The following is a 12,351-nucleotide window of genomic DNA, read 5'->3' as shown; positions in this document are numbered from 1 at the left end:
TAGAAAAGAGAAGAAACGGTGTCAAACCCGGTATCTGTGGGCATGAGAGAAATCTTCTCTGCCTCTGTTTCCAAGGGTAGAAGGGCATCGGGAAAATGTTCCGTTTCATGTTTCTTCATGATACATATCTCTCACTCCCCACTGTTTCCTTCTTCTCACTTTATAAAATCAGCTTTCCTTCCCTTGTCTTTGTTTTTTTCTCAGGAATGGGGTCGGAAGTACAGAGTTTTGATACAAGTTGCCTTTTACTGTTGTGTATTTTCATGTGTTGACATACAAGTTTAATGTATGTCGATGTAATACAACCTTTGTCATGTAAACTTAAAAAAAGCAAACACTTGAATGGCAGAAGTTGATTTAGAGCAAATCAAAGCGTGCATGTTCTTCAGCAACAAAACAAGGTTGTCAGCTATAAGCAGGCAGAAATCGGGGTAGTGAAGCTTTCCAAGGGTAGCTGCTGATCCTGCCTCTCCTTTTCCATCATCCAGGCTTCTGTGTGATTCTTTGAAGCTGCTCTTGCTGATAAGAGAGAAGTGAAAAAGAAGGGCTGTTATGGGTGTTGTTAGGAACAGGCTCTAGCTACTACGGAGTTGTAGGAGAGGGAGGGGGAAAAGGCAACCAGAGAGAGTCCTCCTGCCTTATTGCAGCTCTCTCTTTCAGCTGAAGATGTACTCCGTGCCACTTACTGAACTCAAAGCTGCAAACCAAAAAGGCTCTTGCTTTGACTAGCTATTTGTAAAAAAGGTTTGTATAAACAAACTACATAAAATCACATGCACACAAAAATATTGGCTACTGTTATGTGGGGAAAGCAGCCAAGGTATAGACAGAAAATGTATGAACTGAGCTTACCTAGCAAGTTATGAGCAGATTGGCTGATATGATGGGGTAAGATTGGCTTATAGGGACATTGCCCAGCCAGAATTCCTTCTAGTCACAATGAGGAAATCTCGTGTTGATGAAGCTGAATTTTAAATGTTTAGTGTTTAAGACTGTCAGATAATTCTCTCTGACTAATGTGTTCATGCTGTTTCTTCTGTGTTTTGTATTCTGCTGTCTTTGTGCAACTTTAAAGCAGTCACTCAATTTCTATGTACTGGTTCCTTTTTTTTTAAATTATTAGGTAATGCAGCTTTTGATTGTAGGTGTTGACATTTCCAAATCCAGCATTCTGGCCTTCTTTTTGCAGTGCTAAACTTTGGAGGGACTTGGCCAGACAGCATATACATCTTTATTGTTCGGTATCACAATTACTTGGGATTTTTTAAACTAGACCTAATCAAGATGTGCTAGTAATAGCCTTGCAATACTGTACAGAATTGTTTTGACATAAGCTGCTTATCAGCTGGGTCCTGTGATAAAACTTGAGTTTAGATTTTGATCTATACAATAATGCTGGTACAGTAGTCTGTTGTGGGAAGTGTCATAGTTAAAATGCTTTACCTTTACAAGGATTTAGATTACCACATACTTTCAGATATGTTGTAGAATACCTGACTTGTTTCTTCTGATGAAAGAGCAAGGAGAAAATCATTGTACTTGGAACTTGAATACATTTAACACACGAAATACTTTAGTTGTCTTGCGGTTGGCAGAATATTAGTCTAGAATACATTGAAAGATGGCATTTGTGTTATATATGAAGTTCATATGAAACAATCCTTGACCTAGTGTGCATATTTGTTCCTCTGTAGCTTTTTTTTAAACATTTGACTACCCACATCTTCCATCCTCAGGGCAAGGCACGTAGGGGTTTGCTCAACTTTTGCTGGTAAGGAGCACAGGTTTCTATCTTTCTGTTGTAGTACTAAAACATATAGATGAACTTCTGCCAGGGGCTGTCATTGTTCCTTCTCAGAGGAGTGTGCGTTCAAGTAGTTATTTTGAGCTTACATTGCTGTGGTTCATGTTGAACATCTAACACTGATAAAACCTGAAAGCCGCTATTAACTTCAGTGCAGTTTTGCTCTTGAATTCCATCAAGACTCCAGCTTTGCCTAAAACAGTTGGTTAGCTCAGAGCTTTTGCCAATACAGCAGTTGCTTTAGACAGGGTAAGTATCCTTTGGGATGCCAGGGATTTTACTATGCTTGTGGCTTTATCGTGCATTGGGAGTATAACAAGTAGAATTCAATTTTGCATGACTTCACAAAAATAAATGTGCATTTCCAGCATTCTGTTCAGCTGTGCCTTATGGGGGCTGAGTTGGGGAGAAAGGGGAAAGATCAGCTGAGCATTCATTGAGTCCCATCCTACAGAAGGTGTATATGCTCTTATGCAAGTTGTGGTACTGCTGGCAAGTTTGTAAGGCTTAGCTTTTTGGCCCCATCTATTCAATTTTCACCTCTTTAATATCAGTGCATATAACTAAAACTGTTCAGAAAGTTGAGTTTCCCAAGGCCATCTTAATAAGGGATAATTTGAAATATGTTGCTAAAGTGTTGTTTTTAAGAAATATATGTAAGGGATGTGATCAGGTACTAGCACAGATCTCAGCATAAGACTAATTCTGTTTTAAATTTACTTTGAGCAAAAATACTTGGGTAGAAGCTGTCACTGAAGAATTTCTTCAGTAGCTTCCTTAAATGAATCCTAAGTTCAAGATCAGGAAGTTGGTTTAGGTAGTACTTCCTGGAAGCCTCTAGACCAATATTGCAGCTTTTTACAACTTTGTTAAAGCACAGGAGGAAGATGACATTTTTTCTTGATGGTTCCTTCTCAGGATATTTCAGTAATTTTTCCTTACAGAGGTGGCATATGGTGGTTTCCCAAAGGATTTGGTATTCAGTTTTGCTACTGAAGAGCAGGCAACTCTCTCCCCTTTATGAGCTTTCTCCAAAATGAAGCATTTGGGCATAACAACAGAATTCAGCCTGCACCCCGTTGTATTTCTAACGCAAGCAGAAGTCAGGACATCAAGGGCGCCTTGAGAGCCTCATTGTTTTGCTGAAATAAACCTGCCTGCCTGCATGTAACTTGCTTGAATTTCCTGCAGGCAAGTGAGGCGGTTGGGAATGCGTAGGGCTGAGAGTTTGAATGTGAAGGACCTGTGTTTCAGCATCAGGAGTTAGGGATAGATGGGATGAAGAGTTTAAGAACAGGTGGGTTTTCAATTTGTTGGGGGTGGGTTGTGTTTCTGGGGTTTTGCTTATACATGCTGTACTCAACTATAAAACCTGTCAAAATACATTGGAGCAGCTAGATCTGGAATTCACTTGTTACAGTCGGAACAGCTGGATTCCAAGGGTTTGGGTTTGCTGCCTCTACATAGTAATCCAGATGAACTTCCAGGGTGCTTCCTTGCTTTTAATTGCAAGTAGTGTTCTCTTCACCACTACATATCCTACTTTAGTCTGTCGCCTTTATTAAGTTGTCCTAGTGTAGAAGTCGTGCTGGTTAACAATGGCTCTTAAATGAATTCTGCTGAATCACTGTTAGGTTTTTCTTCAGAAGATTTTGGCTTATGCAGGTTGATATTTGGCTTTTGACAGTAAAGCTATTGCAGCTATTTTCCACTGATAAATATGTGACACTTGGTAGAAAAGCTTTTAAAAAAAAGTAATTTTTGTTACATTTTGCCTACAGTATCTTTTTAAGTGTTGATACCGTGGAGGTGGTGAGTCTTGTGAGAACAAGGTCCAAGAAATGATCAAGTGAACAAACATTGAACTCTGTCTCAGTGGGGGAAAAAGAGAGGGATGTTTTCTGCATTATGAGATTCATACAAACTTTTCCTCCAGTGAGGATTTAATGTAAGTGGAAGGCAGGATTATTGCTATAAAACTGGTAACTATGTTTTATTGTGTCACATCATATAGTGATAATGCTTGTCTTTAAGGATGATCTTCCTGTAAAGTAGCAATATGTTTCACAGAGACTAAAGGCTGGTCTGTCTGCTACTGTGCCAGTTTTGTCTCGTAGTGAATGTTTCTTTAAAGAAAAAGATGACTTAACACAGTTCAGTAAAATCCAACATTTGTGGTCTGCTTTTGTTTCTCAGGTGAAAAGATAACAGCCTTCAAGTAGTAGAGCTTGAACTGCTAATTCCTAAAAGAAACTTAAACTACTTCAGAGCTTCTCCCAGCCCCCATAACAATACAGAGTGCAGCAAAATTGAGGAGTATAACAAGTAAAGTGTATGCTAATAGTTACATGCCCATAAGAACAGCATAATGGTGACTGAGTCCCTCTTCCACAGAGCAATACAGAATCAATCAGCAGCCTTGTGTTAAATCTTACAGGAGTTTTTAAGAGTCTAAGCAGATTTGAGTGCAAAAATTCAACTGTTGGTTTTGGAATGGTTTGTCAGGTGAAATTTTGCTATATATATACTTGGTCTGCTACCTTTGCAAAAGCATTCTTGGTTGGTTGCTGGTAGAGGTGAATCCTTGGTCTTAGTTGAACATAAAACCTGCTAATTCTGTGCCTTTATTCTTAAATTGCGACAGTGTGGACCTTCACAAGGAAAAATGCTTCTAATAAGCATGTAACTATAAGTAGGCTTTCTTCATGAGTTTAAAATAAAACTGAGAGCAGTACAAGAGTTTTTACTTGTGCTTTTCTGCTTCCTTTGCCACCCTCTTTTTTTTTTTTTTTTTTTTTTTAAAGTCCAACTTGCTGCTTTATTTTTATACATCTCATTGCTGTAGGCCTTCCCTGAAGTCATCACCGCTGTCCTTAGTTTGACAAGAATGCAAGGGGAAGCAGCCTTAAATGACTGAGAAGCTTCAGAAACATTGCAGGCAGTAGCTTCATCTGTATTTGATGAAAGGGTTTGGGCAAAAGTAGAAACTTGCAGAATGATCTGGCAGTAAGGGTTCAGCGACAGCTATTGTGGCACAGTTTCCCGAAGGGTGGGCAAAGGTGCTCAAGGGCTTTCGGTGTTTTGAGCGGACTGAGGCCTCTTTGCACTTACGTTTAGGCAAGACCCGGGCTGAGCCTTGACTTGCAGGTTTGCAGGCGAGGCGGGTGCGAGGCGTTCTGACTTAAGCTCGGAGGGATGGTGGGGACGGTGCTGCTGGTGCGAACTGGGGCTGCCCCCCACCCTGCTGATTTTGCCTGGTCGGCTGGGAGAGAGCCCAGCTTTCCTTGGTGGGTTCAGACCGAAGTCTTCAAAAGTGGCTGGGGGCTTGGGGGTTTTCTTTTTCTCCAGTGCATGCAAGACTTGATGTTCACAGGATGTTAGCGTGTGAAATAGCTTATTTCTGAAACGGCTTGCTGAAAGCCGTGGGTGGGTTTAATTACATATCCTCTCCAGCGGCAGCCACCGTGTTACAGCTCTGGCCCCTACGTGCCGTTCCTCTGCTCTCCGCGCTGAACTACTCCCCGTGAGCTGTCCCTAAGGCCTCTCAGTCAGAAAGAGACGCAAGAAATTAAACCGGGCTGGTTTGTCTGAAAGGGCTTGGGGACAGCTTAGGAGGAGCAGCTGATGCAGGAGGGTTGAGGCAATGCTGGCCTCGGGCCCAGGGCCCAGCAGCGCACAGATGAGGATGACGACCTCTGTAGCTGGCCCAGCTGCAGCAGGAAAAGGACATCCCTAAATTAGGCACTCGGAGTCATTCAGTCAGTTCTGAAAAGCCTCAAACTTAGACATTATTCCTACTGAATAACTTAAGCCTCTCTTACCACTGGTGAATACCCGAGACGGCTCAGGGCGGGCAGTCTCTCCAGCTGGCTGGGCTGGCTGCGCCATGCAGGTCTCAGAGAATTTTTAGTTTTCATTCCATCAGACCAATATTAGTAATAAAAATAAGACCCGTTGCACAGAAGTGAATGCGTTTCTTATGTCAACGCTTTTCTCCACTCTTATTTTGGTAATGTCTTAAATTGTTCTTTAGAGGCAGACTTTATTGGCTGTACTTTTCAAACAGGGGGGAATAATAAGTACTTGCAACTTAATCAGCCGTATAGCTGCAGAGAGTTTTTTTCCTGAGTACTTTTATGTCCCATAATGAGCTGGTATTTTATAACTTCTGATGGTAATGTATTCCATATGCCTTCCATCTCTGGGATAAAGAGCTTTACTCCAGAATCCAAAGCAAGTGGCTGTGGGTATTTATTTAATAAGGCTTGAAGTCTTTGCACTAGGCGGGTTGTCAGTACGTTGCATACCCGGAGCTTCCTCGGGCTGCTCGTGGTGAGGTCTTAGTTCTTTAACAGCATGGAAAGATCGCTGGTGTCCCATCCGTGCTTCCTGCGAAGCAGGGTAGGGTTCATGGTTCCAATGACAGTCCCCCCCCATTTCAATCAAATTCCCCGCTTTTCTCTGTCCTTGTTCTAAATACCACTAGTTTCCCTCCAGGACTTGGACAAGCTAAAACTGAGAGGAATTCAACCATGAATGTCAAGATAGCCAAATGAGTGGTCTGCTCTTAATTCCTTGAGGCATCTCCTCTAATGCCTCGCATGGAACAAAAGTCCTGTTGTGGGGGTGCTTAGGCGTTGCTGTAGTCTTGGAGTCCTGACAGGAATGAAAAATAATCTTTTTATGGTTTCTTGCTAAAATACGCAAAACTGCTCTGGTTGGGCTTAGCATTTGAAAAACATTTTCTGGTATGCAACTCTCCTAGATGTTCTGGCATATTTGCCTCCACTCTGATCGAGGCAACAATAATTATCTTGTAAGTTTTTGGCAGGATTCAAATTTATGTTCAAGTCACAAAGGATCATCACTACCATTTTATCTGCATGAGTGTTGGCTTCAGTATAATATCACAGGCCCCTGTGAAAACTCAACTGCTCCCTTCGGGTATAGTTAAAACTGAAGAAAAATCTGAATGTGAATCCTGAAGAATCAAGAGTCTTCTAAATTTTGAACAGGAGGTCTGCGAGCCAGATTGAGGAACATAATTTCAGAACTGCTGATGCTTTTACTGAAAACGGTGCTTTCACTGGCACTGGTAGGTTACCTCAAAAATAACTGATTTTTGGTGGTGACACTATGGTTGTGCCATAAATTGTGGTCTTTGATCCTTAGCCTTAAGTCACTCTGGTGAAGTCCAAATTGCCCCATGCATCCCTCCTGTAAACTTGGAAGGCAAAGGTCATTTGCCTTCTCATTTGATTATTATCCGGGCTGTAGGAAAGGGTGGTACACTTCTGAGCCCTTCCCTTCTCCGCTCCCCAGCCTGTGCGGGATGAGCCCTCTTGCCGGAGCCATGCTGTGGGGCTGTCCGAGACCTCCCTGAAGTGAGGAACAGCCAGTGTTAGGATTGCTTCACAGTTTCCAAGTCCCATCCCGCTTCTGCTGTGGCAGAGCTCGCTGTCATTTAAACTTTCCCTGCTTTTATGCTCTCCTGGCAGCAAATATCTGAGCTCTTTAAAGCTGCAGTCTGTCCAAGCTTATCTTTCCATAGGCAAGGCTGCTGCTTGTCAAACAGCTTTTGCTCACGGTTACCTGCAAAACTTCTGCAGATTTAGGAATCTGGTTCCGCAACTAGTTGATATGTCCTTGAATAACCTCTACTTAAAATCAAAATAAGCCATCGGCTTTTGGCTTCCCCTCCCCCCACCCCTGCTTGCATGATAGTAGAACACTGTGATACTATCAAATCTCAGTGATTACAACCCTTTAGCAGGAAGAATAGTGAATATGTGAGCAGATTGCATCTCAGGCAACAACATGTGATCCAATATTAAACATGGGTTTTTTCAAGTTACAGAATCAGAGAATTGTGGAAGAGCCCAGGCTGGAAGGGACCTCGAAAGATCATCTGGTCCAAACAGATGGTTGGTTATGTAGTGAGGTAGACAAGAATAGGAAGAGAGAAACCATTTGCTTTAATGAAATAGGCCCAGTATTTCATTTCTCTATGTTCTCATCAGGAACCTTTTAGCTTTAACGTAGCAAGGGGTAGTACTTGCTGGGAAAAAGCACCTTAAATCCTTAGAGTTTGAAGGGGCTGTTGTTTAATTTTTTTATATTTGCAGGAATAACTGAAGATTCTTACCCCAGTAATTTTCCCATCAAATCTGAAGTTTGAGAGAAAGTACAGTTCATACCTAGCATGAATACTTCCAGTGATAGCTCTGTTCCAGCTTTTCTAGTAAACATTTACTGGTGATACTAATTGTTACTGTGACTCATGACGTACGACCTCTGTGAATTTGTATGAAATTTGAAGAACTGCCTTTTTAGAGACTTCAGAGTAGTTTTATGGGTCCAGCTGTGCCTAACTTCATGTAGCTAGTCCAAGAGGGTCTGGTCGTAGAAAGCAGGTTTCTCAGGCTTCTGATTTTTTTTTATTTTTTTCACTGTAACTTTTCTGAACACTAATTTTTCAGCACGCTTTGTGGAGTGTGGGCACCCAGTATGGTAGTCCGCTACTCTAGGTACCACTAGATTAGGCAGGGTAATGTTACTTCTGTATTGCTCCTGAATGCTGTCATGTGTTCTGCCAAGCCTCTTCTCTGCAGCACTGTAGCAGGACCTCATCCTCTTTGTTATCCACCATAATCCCGAAGAACTTCTGAGGTTTGGTGTTTTCCAGGACACAGGTCTGCCTGTATTAAGTGTGAATTATGCCCTTTGTTCCTGGATGGGTAAAGTTGCATTTGGCTATATTAAAATGCTAAATGAGCTTGGCTTCCCAAGGGATTGAGGTTGTGCTTTGCAATCCTAAGGGGTTTAATCAGCAGTGCGTTGTTCTTTTGCAGTGAAGTTAAGAGAGCATACAGCCGGAAACAGGCCCTGGAAGATGACTGTAAAATGTCATTTTTGAGGTGAAACTGCCCACACTCCTGACAACTATTCCTTACACAACCATACCATAATACTTAACAGGCACTTTTCACTCCGTTACAGAGATTTCATTGTTTCTGTGTGTGGTTAATTCTTTAATCAGTGCTTCACGGCATGGAGTCCATTGTTCTGGACAAGCTAGGTAAATTATCAGTTACTTTACCAACCACATTTTTCATATTCCAAATGTAAAGTTTGATTCAGCTTTTGTGTTTAATTAAGGCTGAGTTGCTCTGTGTAACTCACTTGTATTCCCTATCAGGCTTTCTATAGCTTTGCGCAGAATGGATGCCCCGTTTCCCTCTATTCTGTTGGGCAAAGTGTTTATCCACAGCTTCTGTTGTTGGATTTGAATTTGCTTGGCAGTGAAATTACTGCTTTCTTGGGGTACCTATTTTTGTATTAGATGCTGATACCCTGTAGGCATTAAAGGTTCAGTCTTTTAGCTTCAAGCAACAGTGATGTTCCTGCAGATCCAAACTGGCAGACATCGGTAGCCTAAATGCTAGTGTTTATTAGAGCAGAGCAAGGCTTGAGGGTAACTATGCCAAGTCTTGGCTCATTAAACCAGCAGGAAGATTCAAAAAGGCTGCTTTTGAAGATAGGGGCAAGAATTGGCGCAGGGTAGGCGGGGGTGAGAGAATGGCAGTGGGTAGGCCATGTGGTAGGTGTCTTCTATCTTCCCATCGATAATTTGAAGGCAAGAGCAGACTCATTGAGACAAATGAGCTGTCATACAAGCAAGAGTAATAGCAAGTTGGAGTAATAGTGTGCAGCACTTGCCACTGCTGCAGTTTAATTCGCACTGGTCTGAAATATCGGGGCTAGAAGACAGGATCAACTTTGCTTTTCTAGACTCCTAACTAGTTATTAATTCCTTAATTTTTAAGAATTTTGCTAAAGATTAGTGTAGGAAAATGAGTGATTTATCTTTTATCATGATAGGGAAGCTACTTGGAATTAATGTAGCCTTTGGTTTATTTATCCAGGAGAGCTCCCTTCCAAAGTTTCACCAACACTGGTGTTCTTACAGAAATTTGAACTGGTTTAACTTGAACATGATCACCTCTTGTTTCTGTTTGCAGAAGACTTAGTATATTTGGATAACTCAGATCTGCACTGGACTGTTCAGGGTTTGATAGGATAACTTGATGTGGATAAACACTTCATATTAGAATGAGTAAATCATGCTTCTTCCCATTTCTATCCTAAAAGAATGTGGTCCTGTAAGAGTAGAGATGAGATGCTTGTCTTTATGTTGCCATTGTTAATGATGGTTTCTGTAGAGTAGAATCTTATTAATAGATTAGATTAGTAGCGTCTGAGCCATTTAAAGTCATTTAACAGATTTGGTCTAATTGATAGCCTTGCTAATAATCTGAATTATTATAAATAGCAGATTCATTGTAACACAGACAAAAGACCTTCACTCTTTCTAATGCTTTACTCAGACTGAAGCGAGGTCTTTGAGGGGTTTCATCTAGGTTGTATCTGTTTACACTGTGACTGAGCGTACTACCTCTGCTGTGGGGTTTGGACTGAACAGGATGGGCTGGAGAGAGTAAGAACTGTATTCTTTGGGAAGCTATTGAAGCTGTTCAAACCATGACCTTAAGGATGGCTAGAAGAGACATGAAAGCGCAAAGGTGCGGGTGAGCATGCAGTACATCACCCCCTTCTGCAGTTACCAAACAGTCAATGTGAACTCAACAGTAACCAATTACTTACTGTTGAGGATGAACATTTGATTTCCGGGTCCCATAGAGAAGACCGGTACCATTAATTGGTACTTCTGTGACTACTGCAGATTATTTAGTGTGGTCTGCTCTCCGTAACACCAACCTGTCATATACTTCTATTTGCAAAAGAAGCCTGTACTGAAGCCGATACTAAATTACCTGCTTGCGTGGTACTAAATTACCTGCTTGCATGGTTTTGAAGCTGTGTTTCATTTGTTGTGCTGCAGTCTGTAGCTTGAAAACTTGCTGATGAAGTCTCAGGATGACTTGAGAGAAAAAGGCAAAGATTTTCTGTGATTAAGTGGATGCTTTTGTTTCTATTTCAGGAAAGCCCCACAGCATTGGCAGCTCCGAACGGATTCAGCTCTCAGGAATGTACAATGTTCGAAAAGGGAAAATACATTTGCCAGTCAACAGATGGACAAGACGCCAAGCTATCCTTTGTGGAACATGCCTAATTGTCTCATCAGTAAAAGAAAGCCAGACTGGAAAGATGCATGTCCTCCCTTTAATTGGTGGAAAAGTAAGATGTTTTACTTTATGTATTTGCTTGCTTAACCCCTCTCTCTCTATGCAGAGAATATTGCACTCAATTATGATGATTCTGACCCCCCCCCCAAAGCTTTTTTCTGTAAATGGGATTATCAAAATATACAAATGACTTTTGATTATGGTCAGAGTCATATTTAACAGTTTATAATGTTTGGATTAAAATCCTAAAGAAAAGCAAGGGAAACACATTCAGTTTCTTTTTCTTGTGTGCAGTGTTAAATGTTTTATAGGTGCAGTAGTACACAGCCAAAGGATACATGGAGCTGTATTGTGTATGATCTGTACCATACCTCCTCATCCAGGCTTTATCCATGCTGGGTTACTCTTAAGATCTGAAAAGTAACCAATAAGGGCGTGGACTTATTTTTAACATTGGGGTTTTTTTGAGTGTTCAGCATTGTATGAGTACTGGTCTGTTGTAAGCTAACAGCAACAAACATTTTTACTTGCGAAAAGCTGAAATTGGAATTTTTTCTGATTGATTACATCTGAAACCTAGGACATCCAGTCTGAACACAAGGAAAATTTTTTTTTGTGGTGAGGGTGACCAAGCACTGGCACAGGTTGCCCAGGGAAGTTGTGGAGTCTCCATCCTTATGGTCGTAGTGAGCTGGCTGTTAAGTTGTCCTGCTTGAGCACTAGGATTGGACCAGGTGATCTCCAGAGGTCCCTTCCCACCTCAACCATGCTGTGACTCCGTGAAACTTTAGTGAAGACTGTAAGACCTAGTAGTGTTTCAGAACACTATTATTGGCTTGATTAGCCAAGGTAATGGGAAGAGAATCATTAGCTTGAGGATGAATTTACACCTGAAGTAATGCTCCTTTACCTTGCATACTGATAAGCTTGATTCTTAATAGTCATCGGGAGAGAAACAAGCTTCACAGTGCTATATATGCAGACTAGGGTTGATTCATTAATATTCTATACTAGCAATGTGGAAAGTAGTGCCGCCTTCTGGGAGCTGTTTTTCCTATCTCCTTTCATCATGATTCTTCACAGGATTCTTCAACTCTTCCCTGGAAGTACTGAAGTAGAGACATTGTCCTCTTTTTAGCAGCAGTGGGTGAACTTTGACAGTGAATTGTATTCCTGGCTGTAGCGCACTAGAGAGGACAGGATTCAGGTCCCCCATCAGGCTTCTCTTTCAGATGAAAAAGTTTTTTATTTTTTCTTAAATTCAAAAAGAGAAGAGATTGTGTACTTTTTTTTGTAATTGCTTAATATGGAATTTCTAAGTTGTTTTTGCACAGAAATGCCTCGTGTAAGGTAAAACATGCAGGCTGTGTTAAGCAGAAAGTTGACAACAAATTTTAAAAG

At 41.3% G+C, this 12,351-nt stretch overlaps 1 protein-coding gene across 1 annotated transcript in view; it reads left to right on the top strand.

Annotated features, from left to right (window-relative positions):
- The window catches only part of PHLPP1 (PH domain and leucine rich repeat protein phosphatase 1), a 140,241-nt gene that overhangs the window by 64,295 nt on the left and 63,595 nt on the right, over positions 1–12,351 (top strand). Inside the window, exon 2 of the mRNA XM_052780670.1 lies at positions 10,806–11,002. Within this exon, the coding sequence (XP_052636630.1) occupies positions 10,806–11,002 (197 nt within the window). The remainder of the gene's footprint in view (positions 1–10,805; positions 11,003–12,351) is intronic.

Source organism: Harpia harpyja, chromosome 1, assembly GCF_026419915.1.
Source record: "Harpia harpyja isolate bHarHar1 chromosome 1, bHarHar1 primary haplotype, whole genome shotgun sequence".
Taxonomy (NCBI): Eukaryota; Metazoa; Chordata; class Aves; order Accipitriformes; family Accipitridae; genus Harpia; species Harpia harpyja.
Note: the sequence above shows the minus strand (reverse complement) of the source record. Positions and strands in the feature narration are given on the sequence as shown.